This window comes from Amia ocellicauda, chromosome 14 (genome assembly GCF_036373705.1).
Source record: "Amia ocellicauda isolate fAmiCal2 chromosome 14, fAmiCal2.hap1, whole genome shotgun sequence".
NCBI lineage: Eukaryota > Metazoa > Chordata > Actinopteri > Amiiformes > Amiidae > Amia > Amia ocellicauda.
Window position 1 is genome coordinate 7,951,602 of NC_089863.1, and position 21,149 is coordinate 7,972,750.

The window sequence follows — 21,149 nt, forward strand, 5'->3', positions numbered from 1 at the left end:
GTGTTCAATTGGGTTGAGATCTGGTGACTGCGAAGGCCACAGCATATGATTCACATCATTTTCATACTCATCAGACCATTCAGTGAGCCCTCGTGCCCTGTGGATGGGGGCATTGTCATCCTGGAAGAGACCACTCCCATCAGGATAGAAATGTGTCACCATAGGATAAAGGTGATCACTCAGAATAACTTTGTAATGATTTGCAGTGACACTACAAGAGAACACTAGCCAATGGCTCTTTCAAAGTGACTTAGATCCTTTCCTCTTGCCATCTTGATTCAAAATCAAGGTCAACTGGTCCTGCTCAGCATTTGTATACATGCCACAGAGCATGATAGGATGTTAATTGCTTAATTGTATCATGCATTACACCTGCTTGGAGGCATCTGTATTCGTTATGTTCCTCCACTCATTTATTCAGGTTTTTCCTTTAATATGTATCTCTGTATCTATATTTATTATCTAAGTGATCACTGCAAAACACACATTTATCTGAATACATGGAGCACTTGTAAACATAAACTCCATTGAAAACCTGTTTACAATGTCAATAATCATTCAGTGTTCCTGTGTGTACTTCATAGTTTGTGGATCATAGGGTTTTGAATGAAGATCTCACCAAAACATCAGAGCATCGGGCTGTTTATGGTACTGAATTTTGTGATATAAATATTACTGTTTTCCAGAGTATTTGGCATAAACAGAAGGCACTTAATATTTAAAGATAATGGTAAAGTAACGCATTTGACCTTTGATATAGATCATGCAGCTTGCATCAGGATTTGTAATGTTGTTGGCTTATGTCTACTTCTTTGCGTTTCTGTTTTTTTTTTTTACACTTTAAAGTAAAGGAAAGAGAGCTGAAGTACTTTTTCTTCCTGTCCTGTCATAAAGAAACTGTTTTTCCAAACAAAAGGGGATTAATGAGGCCATTAAAACCTTCTCTTGGCAATAAAGGGAAAATTTAGCCACCGGTTCCTGTGCTTGTATTTATCTTCAAAGTGGAACTTTTGGATGCTGACTGTCCATATTTTAATGCCCTGGCTGCCAACTCTGAGCTGTAAATCCTCCAAGTGAATTATCTCTTTGCACTGTTGGTGAGCTCAGATTGCCTGTCCTAACCCTGAGCTTCATCCCAGCACAGGGAAACCAACCATTAACACAACCATAAATATCGACTTCATCTCATTTACGTGAAGTTTATGGCCAATTAAACAGAAGGCTCCAAAAACACCTAATTTAGGATGTGTTATCACGCAAATGTGATCAGATGGCTGGGAAGTGGAGTGTGTATTAAGAGAGGCAGATGAATGGCTAGATATTTAAAAAGGTAGACATATTAACATTTGTCTTCCATAAACTGACACTGAGTCTAGTTTGCTTCACATATACTATTCAGTAGCAAGGTTTTGTGCTGATGGTAGATTTTGTTATGATGTAGCACTTTGTTTTGCTTGTATGATGTCATTGCACTCAATGACCTCAACAAAATTCACAAAAGAAGACAAATTCTGTGCCCAAAAAGGGAAATGTACAAAAATGAAACAAAATAGATTGATATATAGATATATAGATATATAAATCAGGGACCTCTAAACCAGATATATAATGAGCTTTATAATTATTATTACAGGGTCTGACATATTGTTTTAAATCTGGTTGCCCAGCAGGGCAGGTGCCTTGAAGTTGTTTTTGTTTATTTGAAAGTAGAAAAATGTACCAGAACAATCCCAAACAGATTCGTGGACCCGGGGGTGGTGTGTGAGCGCTGATGGATTGTCAACCTTTTGGAGGGGGGGGTGTGGATGGAAAGTTGCTGAGGCTTAAGTGCCAAATATGATCAGAAATGAATACTTTGCAGGTTGCATGTCTATTTCCAATGTAAACTAATCAGCTGTGATGACATGAGGTAAAATTATCACTTGCCCCGTCGGGCATATAATATATTGAAGAATCCTGCCCGACACAACTTGGCAGCTTGGTCAGGCAGTACCTTATGTTGAACCATAACCGTAATAATAATAGTAAATAACTCTAGGTATATTGATAGTGTAGAATTGGAATTTGGAATATTATGAAGAGTCCTTTTCAGAACAAAATAAAAATCTGGTTCAGTTTTCCATTTACACTTGCTTTCGGGATTTATGATCTCTTGTAAATTGGCGCACTGGAAGTATAGTTGGTACTGACCCAGAAGACATTCACAGGTTAACCTCCATGTATATAAAACCACGGACTGTACTCTTTCGCCCCTGTCTGCTGACTCATGTTCTTGCATTTTTCCACAGCAACGACGGTGTGTTTAATGTGGCATTAAATGTTCATGTTCAAGCGTACAGTGATGGCCGAGTGACCTGGACCCCTCCGGCTCTGTACCGGAGCAGCTGTGGAATGAAGGTGACACTTTAATTGTAATATTCATTGCATAGTTCTATAGGAGTGACCAACTTTAATTTGAGAGCATCTGGAGGGTTTTTATTCTGCTATATTTAGCACCGGCTACCAACAGACTATTCCTAAAAGAATAAGAAGCTCCACAATTAAAATCTTGGTGGAATTTGACCATTTTCATTCATTATCTACTGTAACAATATAACTGGAACTAAAGTCCTTTGTTATCGGTTCCTAGTTGAGCTTTTATTAGCGGGACACAGACAGAGAACAACAAGAGAAAGAGAAGCACTAAAACACAGCTGTGTGGTTTTAATTGTAGTGTAGTACACAGTAAAAGTGAATCAGCTTTTCAGTACAAGCATTTATAGTTGGTGTTCATGGTATGTAGAGCCTAGGAGGTTACAGTATTGTTAAAATGAGTCTGTTCCAGCGACAAATTCCCTCTAGATATCCACTATGTTAGGGGGCTGGACTTTTGGTGTGGTGGGTTTGTCGATGCATTATGCATCTTAGGTCGAATTCAATCAACAGCCTCATAAATATGTATATGTATAAAGTATGAGCTAAATCATTGTGACTATTCTTCTGTCGATAATTGCCGAAAGGGTCCAGAACCCGGTCAAGTAGAAGGTGGGGTGTGGTCACCGTAAAATCATCAGATTATCATTTCAATCATTTCTACTTTTCACATCCTCAGGACATTGTAACCATGTTTTAAAGTGTTGCATTGGTATTTTATAGTATGGATGTGATTTCTCTTTTGCTTCCTTGGTTGTGAATCAAAAGACTAATTGTATTCATCCATCAAAGGCTTCTTCTCACCAAATAACATAGTATTTTCCTGCCCACAATTCTGAGCCTTTAACAGAAAAAAATATACAATATATCACCGTATTTTGACTTCCAATTGCCTATTTATACTGCTGGATTGTACTGGAGCAATCTAGGTACAGTGCCTTGCTCAAGGGTACAACAACAGTGTCCCCCTCCTGGGATTGTACCCACAACCCTCGGCTCCACTATCAAGACATACAACCTCGCTCATATGGCCTCATCTACAACCCGTTCTATCCCCCGCAGGTGACATACTTCCCATTCGACTGGCAGAACTGTTCCATGGTGTTTCGCTCGTACACGTACGACGCTTCGGAGATCGACCTGCAGCGCTCTGTGGACAAGAATGGCAATGAGATCAAAGAGGTTCTCATCGATGACAGCTTTAGCGGTGAGTGTCTCTCACGCCTGGTTGCGTTCGAGCTTTATAAATCTGTGTTTTTCTAAAATTAGCAATAGACTATAACATTTTTTATTATTTAAAAACGAATCGCACTGTTATTAAGTGTTATCCTACAAATATACACGTAGACAAGAGGGTCCTCAACTAGCTAAAAAGTTAATTCACTGGTTCTGGTTTTGTAATTACCCCTGGTTGGTTTCTGGGTTGCGACCACATTGTGTGCTGTCACAGACTGTTTAAAACAGTGGTAGGAATTAAAATGATGTCAAGTGAATTCGTGGATTAAAAAAACTGTGATTCATTCATTTCTGAGACTAGTAGATTTTTTTTGTATTATTTAATAACCCTTGCTGGTTATAATACAGTTAATTGTCTTTGAACCTGGCCTGAAACGTGCCCTTGTTGTGTTAAATCTTTCAGTCTTCACCTCATTTGTTCTGTAGTGAGCTGCTAGCACTGTCTTGTGCTACACCAGTGGGTGAGGTGCTGCCTTGGGTAAACCGTTGGGTAAAAAGTTAGTGCATTATATCTGTTATTATTATTTCTATCCTATTACTCTTGTACTTTGTGAATGTCTTTCCTCCCAGAGAATGGAGAATGGCTGATTATACACAAGCTGTCCCGTAAGAATGTGGGATCCGACCTGTATGAGGACATCACCTTCTACCTGATCATCGAGAGGAAGCCTCTCTTCTATGTCTTCAACATCGTCATCCCCTGCATCCTCATTACTGTCATCGCCATCTTCAACTTCTACCTCCCTCCGGACGCAGGTGCCCTCATCCCTTGTGCCTACCCACTACCACCCGCCATAAAGATAACATCTTCATGATCTGACATCTGCCTTGACTTGTGTGTCCATCGCCTGCGGGAGTCGTAACACTGTCCTTCAGACTGTCCACCTCAAGATCTCCCAATACACTGCAATGCACAGGGAAGGAGAGATGAAAGAGTATTTGACTAATTTGTATTTGTGAATGTATGTCACAACTGATACTGACCAGGAGATGCCATAGGGGCTTCAGTCAGTCAGGGTTTTCTCAGCAAAAGCTGTGAGAAATGAATTTCGTAAACCCTACAAAAACAACACATAAGACAGTTTACAAATGTTTGTTTGTTGGCTACCAATTTCCAGAGCTGATGAAGAGATCCTGTCAGACTGTGACATTCCCTTCAGACCTGACATTAGGCATGGAATGAGTTGCTCTCCTCTGAGCTGGAGCAGTAATATGATTTAGTGTATTGTGGTGTCAAGAACTGAACCCAATGCTATGGCCATGTCCGTGCTGTGAGCTCAGTACCAACTAATGCAGATGGTTTGTCGACACACATATCAGATCTCTTTCACACACCAACGTAGGAGTCATAATGGTGAACCAAGGTCAATTAACAATAAGTGATTCCACTTTGGGGAGGAAAAAAGAGAATTGGCAATTCCCAACGAACAACAAAAAGCATTTCTCTTCGGTTGTGTTTTGTTGTGTGTTATTCTATTGCAGAAGTATTTGTGTGAGTGATGCAACTGTGAGTTGTGTGAACCAGACACTCCCCAAAGCTTTGATTCTTGCTTTCTCTCTCTGCGATACATAAAAGTGTAGAATAGTTGGATGAGGCTGTACAATAAGCAAAAACTGAAGAAAATCTTTCACAATCTTCACATATCTCAGCTTTCAGATCTTATTTTTCCATTCAATTTCAGTTTTTGTTTTTACGGTAGATTTTTTGGCGGTTCTACCAACTTTGTTTGTGTTTGAGCTCAGTGACTGCGACTAAAAATACATGAACATTCATTGTATATGTGCTATATCCCTTGTTTGTTTCACTAGTGTTTCTAAAATCTCATCTATGAAGTTACAGTATGTACATAAAGGAGAAGCCAACATACTAGAGATGGTGTCAACAGAGGGAGAACTAAATTTAAGTCTTAGCAAATGTATCATTGTCATTATCAAGGCATTGGTCAGAAGCAGCTGTAAAGTTAAATGGGACTCAACTAAGAGTGCAGAACTCAAGGCAAGTGAGGATACAATGAAATCTCATCATTCCCTGAGTTGGGTCACATGTGTGGGACTGTTTACAATTTTGGGCATCCAATTACAGATGCTTTGAAGAAGGTTCAGAGCAGGTCAACGAAGCTTATATCTGGTTTGAAAGCCTTAATTTACAATGGTAGATTAAAAATGACCCAATTTCTTTAGATAAGCAGTGATCATTTTGAAGAGGGGGGTTATTAAAATAAAAACAAAAATAGAGAAATCAAAATGGGGTATTATGTTTTAATAACTGGGCTTCAATACAACATCAAAACATCAATTTAATTTTATTGCAATCAGAATTAGTGTGGATCTGTGCGTAATTAGTTGAATAGTTGGTTGATGCATCTGGTACACTTGAGTCACACTGTCTCTACAATGTGCAAGTCTCTCAAAAGTATATTGTCACTTCCCTACCATCCAAAGAGTCAAGAAATTCTTATGTATAGAGGTGATACATTAGAGATTGATTTTCCGTAGCAAGTTTAGCACTGCTTTTATCTTTTAGTTTAATAAGCGTGACCTCAATTTAAAAACTATTAGTTCAAGGATGAGTCTGCGGCAAACTTTGTTAACACCAAATTTAATTCATCACACCTCTGCTCTGTTCCACATTTGATGTTAATCCCTTTGGTATTCCTAAGCGACTATGCGGTGGTACTACAGCCCAATTCCACCGTACTTGCAAATTAAAGAGGTATGTTTAAAATAAAACCTTTGCAATTACTTATTTAATGTGGCCCCAAATACAACCGTAACAATCCTCTTCCGTGAAATCCCAGGTAACCTCTTTTGGAAAGAGTGACAATAACCCTGCTTCGTGTTAATTGTGCGCATTAATGTGCTTAAGTTATTACCTGGATTAAGTCTACACACATAAGCTGACACAAAACAGATCCCTGGAGCCGACCGATTTGAGCGCCTCTGTGATGTGCTGTAACCTAGAAATAACCTGACAATGACTGAAGTACCATTCTTCAGCGACTGAAGCGCGACTCTAACCTGCACACAAAACAAAAAAAACGAAGACTTACAGAACATATTAATCAAAGCCACTTGTTATGTTTAACATTACGTTGAACCAGTTTCACTTGTTGCAGTAATCCAGACGTGCTAACACAAATAACTAACTACTGCTGCTGCTAACATGAAAGTCAGGAAATGCTATCATTCAAACACACATTTGAGATGCATTTGTCTTCTCTGATTGATTATTTCCTCACCCCAAAAAGCCAAAATTGGTCCTTCACAGGGTTGCTGACACCGTTATGCATGCAAACAGAGTCTTGCTGACTCCTCGGTCAAGCAATAGCCATTGCACCATGCTAACTAATATATAAATAATGTGCACCAATGACTTTCACAGGTCATTAACCATGAGGTCTGGGGATGAAAATGGCACTTAACCCAGACCACGCAATGACCTTCACGAAGGGTTGTTTTAATTGCATTTGTATTGGTATCAATAGGGACCTGGCTACTGTGAATGTCCACGGTGTATACAAAATTGAAAAGCGAATTCTCATCCATGTAAAGTGAGGTTAGGAACTTTACTTGGGTAAAGACCTCCAAACTGGTATAAGAAGAACATAAGAACATAAGAAAGTTTACAAATCAGAGGAGGCCATTAGACCCATTGTGCTTGTTTGGTGTCCATTAATAACTGAATGATCCAAGGATCCTATCCACTCTGTTTTTGAATGTTCCCAAATTGTCAGCTTCAACCACATCGCTGAGGAGTTCGTGTAGGAAATGCACATCTAGCAGATCTGGTTTGCGATGTGCATTTGCCGCAGAGATGAGTGCCTCACTCAGGGACCGGTCTTTTTGCCACAGTGGGATGACACGCATTTGAACAACGCAGCTTGGGACATGCGAGGGGAAACACTGAGGCTTTGCGAGTGTTTTACATCTTAGTGAATTAATGGGAAGCCACCAAATGGAGGTTAATTACTTTTGCTAAGCTCGTCATTTGACATGTATTTTATTTTTAATAACAGATTTTAATTAGAATGCGTGGTTTCTGATCTGCGGCCAAGTTTAACATGGTTCTTTCTGGATTATTCTCATTACTTCCTTATTGGATGGATAATTGTGACACTTTTAATACCGCCAGAGTTCTAAACCTCTTTCCAACTCACCTTCACTTTCAGATTATAAACTCTCATTTGGTTGCAGATAGTAATTAAGGCTACAGTATTATCCTTAACTAATTAAACTGGAGAGAATACCTAACGCCTTTATCCCTCCACTCTAAATACCTAATAAAGTAATCAACTGCCTTTGTAAACCACCAAGTTTCTGTATTTTCCGGATTACTAAACCCTTTTTCTCTTCATCTCCAACACACAGTAAATTAAACCACTGTTTCCAACTCTGTTTCTGGCATGTGACATTGTGAGGCCAAAAGACCGTAAAATACATTTGTGAATGGTTGACATTGTCATATTTGCACAATCCACTGTTTGATCTATATACTTTGATATGCATCTACAACACCCACAAGTGGTGGGGGATCTAAGACCAAGTCCAGCTTGCCAGGTGCTTTAAACCTGCAGCGTTATCTGTGGGATCTTTATCAGTCCCCATACAACATTTCAGCTTCTTAGTTGTGTCTAAGAAGTGGTGGATGGTCTGACACTGGGGTGTATCCCAAGTACTCCATCACTGAGAAGGGTTAATTAAAAATGAATAATGATTGGAGGTTCCAATTCACGAATAGTAATTGATGTGTTCTTCTGCTCTTATCCAGGAGAGAAGATGGGTCTCTCTATCAACGTGCTGCTGACCCTCACTGTGTTTCTCCTCCTGCTGGCCGACAAAGTCCCAGAGACCTCTCTGGGTGTGCCCCTGATCGTCAACTACCTGATGTTCACCATGATCCTGGTGACCTTCTCTGTCATCCTCAGCGTGGTGGTCCTCAACCTGCACCATCGCTCGCCCAACACACACGACATGCCCGTGTGGGTGCGCAAGGTGAGATGTATACAGTCTGTCAAAAGCTAGTGCAGCAATGTTCAAAGCAAATGAGAAATAGTCCTATAATCTGTTTAAGTTCCTATCAGCTCATTTTACTTTAAAGAAGAAGGTCAACTGATGTCAGATATGCAAAATAGCTACTGGAGTAGAGTCCTCTTGTTTTCTCACAAAGGTCCCCACAAGGTTATTTCCATAAACCAGTAATGCTAACACCTCACCTGGCAATTCACGGATGTCCGGTTATATATTTGAGCCACACAGTTTAAAACACGGACACATACTGGATCTTATGAAGCTGTGATCTATAAAGATCTGGCGGAGGTTGTTCAGTCATTTGCTTTACAGCTCTCGCCCGAGTGTTGTGTCAGATGGAGCATGTTGATAGCAGTGGAAGATATTTCAGCTTATACATAATCATAATTCACTCAGGGCTACATAATGAAAATGTCCAACGCAGGCATTGCAGATCCACCTAGCTGAAAACCAGCAGAAACTGTATTACGGGGATTTGTTCAAGCTACATGATGTGAATGTATACTTCCAAAGCTGCCTAGCCTGGAAAAAAATGAGTTGTTGTGCGTTTCTTTACAGAAGGTTGAACTTCAAAACAGCACAGTGCTAAACCCAGTTAACACTACGATATGGATATGACATGTGTGTTCTTCCCATGGTTTAAGTCATTATGTACCTTGTTTGTGTAGTCCTACTCAGTATTATGGGATAGTAGAGTTCCACATATGGGGAATTTTTCAGGATGTATTTTCGAAAACCTCAGCATCTGGTTGAAAAGGGTTGTGTACATACATACATTTTAGTACAATATACTTTGACATAAACCTACAGCTTTCCTTGCTTTTAATGTTTGAGTTCCTGACTTCCATCAGTTTTGAAATTCGGGACGACTTCACCTTAAGTGCTAATTGACAAAATAATCGCTTGTACATCTTTATTTATTTTCTTGTTATTCTTGTTTGTGACAGAATGTCAATTGGAAATGTAGTTAAAAGACTGAAAGAGATCTGCTGATTCATAGTATTACTATTAATATGTATTAACCTTAATAAAGTGAGTACAAACTACATGTCTGATCGCATTTTAAATGACAATGTCGGGTGATCTCCTGTGTCTAAAAAACTCTTAAATCTTATATGTGTTTAGCCACTCATATAATGACCTGGGATCGATGATGTCACACTGTTACATTTACCTCAACCAATCACAGGTTTCTATTCAGATACTCTGTGTGACAAGTGTAGAAATACAGGGAAGTCTCTTAAGGGGCAGCAATAAAATAAACAAATATTCAGCATAATCTATTATTTCTGTCACTTAGATTAGTGCAAGCCTCATGAATAAGAAGGAGCTAGTTAAACATTTAAAAGTTAGAGAATGAGGTCAGAGGACCGATTCTGCACACAATATAATATGATTAACTTCGAGAAATTAGATTGCACTTCATATTATTCCATTTTAATTGCTATTGGTTTGTGAAATTCATTACACACATTTTTGGGGGGGATTGTAAAAAGCAGAATTGTCTTTTGATTGTGATTCACACTGTAAACAAAGCATATGTCTCTTTCTATCTATCCATTTATATGTGGTGTGACTAAGTAGACAGCATCTGAGTGTCAAATCATAGTCACATGATACTTCCCATGCAAAGAAGTACAACCGATAGTGATGAATTGGGCTGTTCATCGAGAACTCTCAGTTTTCCATTTTGGTGCAAATTTGGAAACTTGGCATCCTGAATTTATGAATTAACCACACTGTTTGTTCTTGGTCACAGATTTTCATCCACTTTCTGCCTCCATACCTGCATCTTCTGCGCCCCAAGACCGAATCCCCAGTCTCACTAGAGTTGCCGCCCAGACGAGAGATGCCCGTGACAGCGAGCCGAGCAGTAGACGAGTACTTTATCCGGAAGCCCAACACCAATTTCCTCTTCCCCAAACCGAATCGGTGAGTGGAATGGCGGGACTCTGAAATGTTATAGAAAAGTGAATGAACGGGACAAGGCCTCTCAGACTAGCTGGCTTGTTTGGTTGCAAATTACCATAACAACTGTATTTTAACATACTGTTAATTGTAGTTGAATGAAAAAATCATCCCAAAACCACCCACAGAGTCAGCTTGACTAGGTAGTTCGTCAGAGACTCCCTCATGTCCCGGGATTCAACATGCAAACCACTGAAAATTTCATTTGAAATGAAGGGGTATAAAAATCAGGCATTTTCTATTGTCCCTTTTGAGAACTGTGGTATTAGTAATTTCTGTGTCACGAAATGGTACAGCTATACAAAGAAAATGGCAGTGGAAATCCAGAGATGCAATCTAACTAATTGTATAAATGTCCTAGTACATTTGATTTGCATTTCTAAGTGCAAGCATGCAGTATTGAAAAATTAAATGTATTCAGTAATGTCACATTTGATGGCAGAATGAAGTACAGAATGAGTCAAAAATAGCAAACGTTAAGTACTGAGGACTAACAAGAGAAGAGATTTAAACAGCCAGTAATGAACAGTTAAGGCAGGAGTGGGAATGGTTTACCACAGTAACATATAGTTTACACACATATCTCATGTCAGCAAAGCTCAACATGTTTCTTCTGAGACTTTGTAGGACGTTAATAAGATTGACGACGCCAGAGTGAGCACAGATTAGGAAACGGCGTGCGTTACATTTATTTTCCATTCGCAATTGCCCTATCATCGTAAAATCTGTGCTAAAATAATAATAATCATGGTAAAACAGATTTGACATATTATCTCTGGCTAGTGCGGTGCCAGGACTCAATTAACGAGATCCGATGATGCAGCAATATTTCCCCTCCTTCTAATTGGTTTTATCGCCTTTCTTGGCACCTCGCTGCAGTGTCTTAGTTGAATTAGCTGGAAGCAACTAGGATCAGTCAGTCATTGCCTTCACAATGCCTCCCCTCGGCCGCGATGGAGGGGTCAGCACTGAATGCGGAGAGGGCCATGAGCAGGAACACCATTTATTTTAAAGGAACCAAAACATGAAAAGGAACAGAACTGCTTTAGCTTCATTTTCTGCATTAATTTTTCATTGACAATACATGAACAAGTGAAGTAAATCTGGCTCATTAATGTTTCAGAAGACTGTCAGTGGCCACTGTAGTGCTACTTGGAAAAATTCCCTTGCTCTGCCTCCTTGCATTATCTAACCAGTCGAAGAGATAGATGCATCAATTGTCTTCATCAGCACTTCATTGATTGAATACTTAGCTGCATGTGTCTGACATAGAACATGTGTTTGTGATTCGTTTGATGATTTGCAGATTGCACGGTAATAATATTTAATAATACCAAAATGAAATTAAATGAAGCACTACCCATGAATTGTGAAGCTGTTCAATGAATCGTTTCTGTAACAGCAGAATATAATGATGTAATAATTATTATTATTATTGTTTTTGGTTGGGTTCAGTAAAGCGTGTTTGGTGTCTGTGGTCCTTGGCCAAGTATCTGTTGACAGGGCCACTAATAAAAAAAAACATGGCCTTTATTTGGTTTTTGTCACTGACACTATAGCTATAAAGTAATTTTACAGTAATTATTTCCCATTTTCAACCTATTGGTTCGTTTCTGAATTTACACTGTGTATTTGTGATTGCATTGTAACAGCCTTTATTATGTTTATATTACTTTGTATTACTCACAGCAAGAGGGGCCAACACATATGGTCTAAGTAAATAAATATAGCCAAAAAGCTCCCAGACCCTGTGTTTAATGTGCTACACAAAAACAATCCTGTAGTTTTTCTATATATGTTTTTTTTCCTTTGGCTGACAAAGTGTAGACCAATATGCCCTTAGGTGGAGTTTCAATATTAGCTCAAAGATATATCTTCAAATAATTTAGTGATGTCATAATCTCTAGCAAGTTATGTATTTTTCATTAGTAAATACTAGTCTTACACCATGTTTAAGTACTATAAAACTAGCTCATATAGTATAAGCAATAGTCTTATATGCAAACTCAATAACAATTAATATGGTGTAGCAGAACCGGACTTATTTAACTCCAGGTGTTTCAATATCTCCTCCATTAGCCCACGAAATAATGAAGCAATAGGCCGGTTATTTAATTATATGAGGCATGATTGTCTGAGGTTACTACAAATCAATTGTAAGTTGTCTTTAATTAAGAAGGAAGATGGTATAGGTCCATTGCCTGTGGGTAAATCATGCGAGTTCAAAAGCAAATGTAAAGTGAGAGCATGCTGCCCCCTGCAGGAACCTCTGAGAACTGGACTGTGGGATTGAGGTGACCTTGCATTATACATCATTGCCTAGACATTACTAAACCAATGTTGAAATTGTGCTTTACCCTTAAGTATCATGTTGGCCTTCTTACAAGGTCATAAAAGCGATGCATTTTACATACATAGTTTAAAATCTAGATATATAATAATAGTTGATAGATAGATAGATAGATAGATAGATAGATAGATAGATAGATAGATAGATAGAAAAAGAGAAAGATTATATGGTGAAAAATACATGATCGATTGTGTGCAACACGCTGTGATTGTGTCAGTCAGTATATATATATATATATATATATATATATATATATATATATATATATATATATATATATATATATATATATATATATATATATATATATATATATATAATTAAATAGGAAATAAAATATATTTAATTCATCAGAGAACAATCAAAGTTCTATAAAATTCTGTCTGTTGTTTGGTCTGTCTGTCCCCTGATGAAAACAACCTTTATGATTGTATAGAATTTAAGGTCACACTTTAGATTAGGGTGTTAATAATAACTAAATTGGTAAATAGTTTATGAATTAGTTAAGAACCATTCATAAATCAATGTATAAATGATCAATAAACCTTTCTAATATGTAATTTATCATTTATCCAAAACAAAGTGAAACAAAATAGTGTTGTTTTGGGAGCCTCCAAAACACTATTGTTTCAAATCTTAACACTAATCAACATAACAGTTCCCAAGGGACAATATGAATATTTCTGTTTTGCAGAGGATTTGACATAAACGTTATGCATGCCGTGGACGCGTAGGTTTGAACATAACAGTAATGAAAATCATTTTTATTTCAGAAAATAAATAAATAACGTCTCTGTAAGATGTAGCATTTAACAGACAAATAAAATGACCTGATACATGATATGCAGTCTCTGTCTAGTTAATCTAGTTGCTATGCTGGCAAATAAATGCAGTTGTTTGAGCAAATCAAGTGGATTATTGTTTCTGCACGGCCTTTAATTGAACCCTGTACATTGTGTTTGTTCAAAACAAAATCACAGCAATGTTGATGAATGATTATGTATCATTTAATGTTGTGATTTAAAACAGGGGACATATTTCTAACATTTTAGAATAATGAATGCAAATGTCTGAATACCACTTCGTATGTCAAGCACTTCCTCTGAGATCCCTGTAACCCTATTCCTAACCCTGAGCTTATCTCTATTCATAAATGTTTATATATGACCAGCATCAAAATTTAGAAGTGCTTTGATACACAGGTGTTCATTCTTTAGAAACTGGGAACTGTGACCAACACTAATCTTTGACATGTGTTTTTGCGCAAAAATACTTGCTTTATTTTTATTGTAGAATTATATTTCTCTTGAGTCAAGAATCAACAGTTTCATCACAAAGGCCCTCGGAGAGTCAGGGAAAAGACTGAGGGCTGCAATGTATTGCATCTCCCTTTAAAACTAATGCCTTCATTCAGACAGAGTAAAACACAGTTAGAATATGCTGCATCTGAAAGAAAAATAACCAAAGCACAATTATATAATACATGTGTGTATATCTATATAAGCAAAGTATCTGTGCATTTGCAGTTATTTTGCTTGAGAGAAACGAAGAAACTATTGTCACGATTTGAATGCAATCGGAAAATAAAACCTTGAAGGTAAACAAAAGGTCTGCCTGTAATAATTAAGTACTTCAAAGGAATTACGACTTTGCTAAACTGTTTGAAGACCGTTTGAAGACCAGTGCCTTATTCTGCGAGGTATTGCTGTCATGATGTACACTACACAATGCCTTGTAACAATTTGCTAAGATTTACATCATGCAAGTGATCTTTGTCAATCCATACTGTCTTGAATTTTGAAATTATTTACATACACACTTATAACTCTTGTGTATCATGATTGCACTAGAAGACCATTTAAAATGCGTCATGGCCGACAAAGAAATGTATACAGCCCACCAGGCTAACTTTCTCTTTCAAGCATGTTGTGGTGGGTTGTTAATCCGCCAGTCTTTCCCCCACAATGCATTGCAGCACCCCAGCATTACTGCTAATCCAAGGGATATTAATCCTGACAACTGACACGCTGACATTTGAGACACCCGTTCATGAGTTAAGGTGTCGCCACAGTTGTGCTTCCAGTCCGCCCACTCAGTGTCGTCTTCTGTCCCAGCTACCAGCCCGAAGGCCTGTTTGTGGACATGCGCAAGTTCATCAACGGGCCCAGTCAGTACCTCACGCTGCCCCCGGACCTCAAATCTGCCATAGACGCCATCACTTACATCGCCGAGCAGCTGCAGGCCGAGAAGGACTACGAGGCGGTAAGAATGTGTGATTTGTTGCTCATTCCAAAGTCTTATTTTGGTATAGTTTCACATGTTTTAATAAAGAACAGTGTAGGAGTTATCTACAAGAATGTCACCTCTTAAATGTAAATGAACAATTGCTTCAAATATATACAGTACTGTGCAAATGTTTTAGGCAGGTGTAAAAAAATGCTGTAAATTAAGAATGCTTTCAAAAATAGGCATGTTAATAGATTATATTTATCAATTAACTAAATGCAAAGTGAGTGAACAGAAGAAAAATCTACATCAAATCCATATTTGCTGTGACCACCCTTTGCCTTCAAAACAGCATCAATTCTTCTAGGTACACTTGCACACAGTTTTTGTAGGAACACTGCAAGTAGGTTGGCCCAAACATCTTGGAGAACTAACCACAGGTCTTCTGTGGATTTAGGCAGCCTCAGTTGCTTTTCTCTCTTCATGTAATCCCAGACAGACTCGATGTTGAGATCAGGGCTCTGCGGGGGCCATACCATCACTTTCAGGACTCCTTGTTCTTCTTCACGCTGAAGATAGTTCTTAATGACTGTCGCTGTATGTTTGGGGTCATTGTCATGCTGCAGAATAAATTTGGAGCCAATCAGATGCCTCCCTGATGGTATTGCATGATGGATAAGTATCTGCCTGCACTTCTCAGCATTGAGGAGACCATTAATTCTGACCAAATCCCCAACTCCATTTGCAGAAATGCAGCCCCAAACTTGCAAGGAACCTCCACCATGCTTCACTGTTGCCCGCAGACACTCATTCTGTTACAGCCAAATATTTCAAATTGACTCATCAGTCCAGAGCACCTGCTGCCATTTTTCTGCACCCCAGTTCCTGTGTTTTCGTGCATAGTTGAATCGCTTGGCCTTGTTTCCACGTTGGAGGTATGGCTTTTTGGCCGCAAGAATTCCCCGGACAGTAGATGGGTGTACCAGAGTCCCACTGTTTTCTACCAATTCTGAGCTGATGGCACTGCTGGACATCTTCCGATTGTGAAGGGAACTAAGCATGATGTGTCTTTCATCTGCTGCAGTAAGTTTCTTTGGCCGACCACTGCATCTACGGTCCTCAATGTTGCCCATTTCTTTGTGCTTCTTCAAAAGAGCTTGGACAGCACATCTGGAAACCCCTGTCTGCCTTGAAATGACTGCCTGGGAGAGACCTTGCTGATGCAGTAGAACTACCTTGTGTCGTGTTGCTGTGCTCAGTCTTGCCATGGTGTATGACTTTTGACAGTAAACTGTCTTCAGCAACCTCACCTTGTTAGCTGAGTTTGGCTGTTCCTCACCCAGTTTTATTCCTCCTACATGGCTGTTTCTGTTTCAGTTCATGATTGTGTTTCTACCTACATATTGAATTGATGATCATTAGCACCTGTTTGGTATAATTGTTCAATCATACACCTGACTATATGCCTACAAAATACCTGACTGTGTGCAAGTGTACCTAGAAGAACTGATGCTGTTTTGAAGGCAAAGGGTGGTCACACCAAATATGGATTTGATTTAGATCTTTTCTGTTCACTCACTTTGCATTTAGTTAATTGATAAATATAATCTATTAACATGTCTATTTTTGAAAGCATTCTTACTTTACAGCATTTTTTAACACCTGCCTAAAAATTTTGCACAGTACTGTATATACATTTGAGTTTCTATTTATACTGAGATTAGTAATATTATTCATTGCCTATCTGATATACTTAAACATTTCATAGGATTAAAGTGACAACCTACAAACAATCTGTGCTATGTATATGAACAGAACACAGAAGCCAAACAACCTTGGTGTTAAAATAACTTTGTAAATTATTAGTAATATAAGATTGACTACAGTGAGACATGGGATATATTAACATGGATAGGTGAGGTGGCCTTTAAGCCAATTTTATTTATCTGAGGCTATTCTAGTCATTCAGTACTGCCCGGAAAGAAGTATGGAGGAGGGATTGATCATTTGTCCATGTAAAGACAATTAAAAATGGCATATTTTCAATACTAATGTATTTGGATAATTCTGAGTTGGATCTAGTTCCTTAAAGGATAAATGGTTCATATTTTAATGTAAAGAGAACTCCATTATCTTTATTAAGATCTTATAATGGAAAAGAGATGGCATGTAAAGCATTTCTCAGTTTTAGCCCTTAATTGGCAGCTGCAGCCCAGAGAATTTCAAGGTGTCATGAATCTCAATGTTTCTTATTATTAACATTCAGTTTCTTCCGGTCATCAGCTGTGGCACAGTTGTGCAAAAGACACAATAATAATGTCAGATTGCGTTATGTGAGTTATTGCCTCACATCTTCCCCCAAAACTCTCTCAGATTATTTCCCCATCTCTGCCTTGTTTGTATATACACCTCTGCACCCGATACAACATAGTCCGATAATGCGGTAACGCACAAATGCTTTTGAAAATCAAAACACAAAGTCGAGTGCATTTACAGTACTTTTAAACTTTCACTCTTGTCTGCAAGTCTTAATTCAAGTTATGACGCTGACAGTTTAAATCCATTGATTACCTTTATTTTAGTGTCATTTGAACCTGATATATAAGAAAAAACACTTTTCAAACTATTTAATACTTAACAATCTACGTATCACAATGTTGGCTAAGAGACTAGGCTCCTATCTGCTTAAATACCAAAATGGCATTTAGCAGAGTTTAGTACCTGTGTCATTAATACACTGTATATTTTAAGTAAGCTTATAAAAAAAGTGTTGTAATTAAAGAAAGGAGATACCATTTAACCAATGTAGAACAGATTGATTTACTGCCTACACCCTGTTAGCTCTAACAAAAAGATTTGATGCCTATTAATACCAGAAATGCTTGATACCAAAGAGAATTCAATTTAACGTGGTTTCACCCGTAACGCGGTAAGATTTCTTGGTTCCCGAGGGCAACGTTATATCGGGATAGAGGTGTATATATATATATATATATATATTTGTCTGCCCTCCTCTTTATCCCTCTGTCGTGTTTTTTGTCTCTCTCTCCTCTACCGCACTTTGTGTCCCTCCGCCTCTGCCCCCCAGCTGAGAGAGGACTGGCAGTACGTGGCGATGGTGGTGGACCGTCTCTTCCTGTGGATCTTTGTCATCTTCACCACCGTGGGCACCCTGGTCATCTTCACGGATGCCAGCTTCAACCACACCCCACAGGACCCTTTCATGAACCCCTACCCCTGAGTTTAGGCACCAAATAAATACACTCACGCTATCTGAAACAGTCTTGTGATCCGAGCACCCCCGGAGACGTGTCTCAACTCTCTGTGAACTTGCGGTGTGCTCACTCATAAAGAAAATCCCAAGCACAAAGTCGTGAATGGTGTATCTCACTCACTGTTCTTCAAAATCCATGCCCTGTGGGTCATCTTTTGAGAAGTAAGTACAATACACACCACTGAAAATGTCAGGTTCAATATAGCGGGAAATTAACTGCACTCAAGTATTTTCAAGCTGCAATGGTACTCTGTTTGAAGATGGGAAGCACTGTTTCACATTTAGCATGAGCTCCACAGTCGTTCCTTTTTTGGACACAAGAAGCGTCTTCAATCTCTTGAATTGTTTATAGAAAGGAGCAAAAAAAAGCAGGTAGATACCTGCACATCTCTGCGTAAAAGATCAATACAAAAAAACACAACATGATTCAACAGGATTAAGCAGGAACATGATGCGCATAACATGCATATGGCGGCTGCAGAATAGTTACGTAACGGCTCTCAGGAAATGTTCTAATTAGGCCAGATGGTGTTTCTCAATTACTTTCCCCCTGCCTGTGTCTGTCAAAAAACGTTCCGATAGCCTGTCGCCGAGTGATCACTGATCCCTCCGCTGACCTCTGACCCTCCACTCCTTTGGCTTTCGAAATACCGCTTTAAGTGAGGCTGTGAATCAAGTGCTGCATCCATCCTACAAATCTAGCCTGGAGAACGGCGCTAATTAGGCCAGCTTGAGGCACACGCTGTTTCCATGTTCAGTCCGCCTTAATGAGCACAAATACGATTTAAATACTTCCATTACAGGTCCTAACAGCACACTGAACACAGGCTGTAATACAGTAATAACCCCGTGCTCTGATGTTTATTGTGACATCCTTGTAAATAATGATACAGCCTTCCCTGGCAGGAGTGCTTTTCTTTTTCCTTTTCTAATGACTTCCTCGTTCAGGTCTGTCACAACCCATTCAGTAAAACACGGCCTGTAAAGGAGTTTGGAGATACCGGAGGACATGCAAGGGGTTATTTTTCTATCGCACTGAGGTCTAATGCAATCTGAAGCCAATTCCAGCCCAGCCGACTCCCATGAGGCAACATTGAGAGCAGCTTTTTGAAAACACATGAAAACTGTGGATCCAGTTTTGAGAGGAATTTCTCAAATCATATATATGTTATCACAGGTATTTAAGATGTGTGGCCCCAGTACACAGTGTTTTACAAAAGCAACACTGGATACAACAACAAAAAAAGTAATCTGAGCTGTAATAAATGTATTTCTCCCACTTTTCAGAAGGTTTGATTGAAGTAGTACATCCTCAACCGAATAGAACATGTTTTTTGCAGGAAGAAACAGAATACTTGGAACAGATGAGATCTAGATCTAAATTGTGCGAGTTATCGATTTAATTAGCCTACTTTTTAAATACGGGTTTTTGTGAGATGTATGTTTATAATTGAGTTCACATTGCTTCCCATAAACAGGTGTGAGTAACATTGTATTGTTTTATATCTTTCTCTATATCCTGGAAAGTTGGTCCTCATTTTATGTTGTGAAAGGTGAATTGGGAGTGTATACTTTTGTGTCCCACCCCATAGTGCCAAATTGATATTTTCTTTAGAACGCAAGACTATAAGAAAGGTGGCAAATGAGAGGAGTCCCACCTTGCTTGTTTGCTCGCTAGCAGGTTATTGATCCAAAGATCTTGTCTGGTTGAAATACTTGTAAACACCTTTAAGTCAATCACCCTCTTCAGTGGACTGAAAAGATGTAGTTAGTTAGTTGGATTGAGGGTCCATATTTTCACTTTGTCATTGTGCCAGTGTACGTGTATCGGCCTGGGACCGCACAACGGAATGGTCTGAGGTTGTCATTCCATTCACACAACCTACAAACGTTTTTAAAACGATCTGCTGCTACAGTTCAATCAGAGGGTCAACCGGTAAACCTGGCGTTTTGTTGGAATAGTTGGGAAACAAAGTTTGTTTCAAAAATACTTTCAAAGATAAATATCTGAATATATCTATGGATAAGTGTTGAGAGTACTGTGATTGGCTGCTCAAGATCATGTGACACAAGACTTCTCTTACTGCCCAGAAATGCCATCGTAGACCAAATTATTTACCTGATCTACAGCCTATGACAACACCGGAAGAAATAATCTAATTCTCAACTCACCCAGGGCATGCATTTGTGGGTTATCTGTAATTTGTATTAATTTGGGATTATTGATCTGCAGCTACCTTTATCAGTTATTATTACGCCTTCTGTTGATCTTTGTAACAAATATACTTCACACTGAATGCCAGAGATTTTGAGTTATTTGTATGTATGCTGGAGTAAGTCCCCTTTTCTCCTTAAATAAAAGTGTGATGTCAAAAAAAAAGCATTTTGAAATTATTTTAAAGAGCTACTTTCTTAGTTTCAAAGTTACAACTCCATTAGGAGGTGTCATTACATTATTATAATGTAATATTATAATGCCAATTCAGTAGAAGGCTTTGTTCCCCTCATTACAGTATTCATATAGAAATAATATTTTTCTGTAGTCAGTACTAATGGCTGTGCCAAGCAATTTCTTAAATTTCCGAGATGAAACATATGGCATTCACCATAATAAAACCATCACTATACTATAATAAATCATTCAAACAATGAAAG

The 21,149-nt window shown here is 38.6% G+C and overlaps 1 protein-coding gene across 1 annotated transcript in view; it reads left to right on the plus strand.

The window, feature by feature from the left end:
• chrnb1 (cholinergic receptor, nicotinic, beta 1 (muscle)) overlaps positions 1 to 20,863 on the plus strand; it is a 34,653-nt gene extending 13,790 nt beyond the window's left edge. The window contains exons 5-11 of the mRNA XM_066722757.1: positions 2,289 to 2,397; positions 3,475 to 3,619; positions 4,219 to 4,404; positions 8,417 to 8,640; positions 10,436 to 10,608; positions 15,109 to 15,256; positions 18,309 to 20,863. Coding sequence (XP_066578854.1) covers positions 2,289 to 2,397; positions 3,475 to 3,619; positions 4,219 to 4,404; positions 8,417 to 8,640; positions 10,436 to 10,608; positions 15,109 to 15,256; positions 18,309 to 18,461 — 1,138 coding nt within the window. The 3' untranslated portion in view covers positions 18,462 to 20,863. The remainder of the gene's footprint in view (positions 1 to 2,288; positions 2,398 to 3,474; positions 3,620 to 4,218; positions 4,405 to 8,416; positions 8,641 to 10,435; positions 10,609 to 15,108; positions 15,257 to 18,308) is intronic.
• Positions 20,864 to 21,149: the final 286 nt, after the last annotated feature.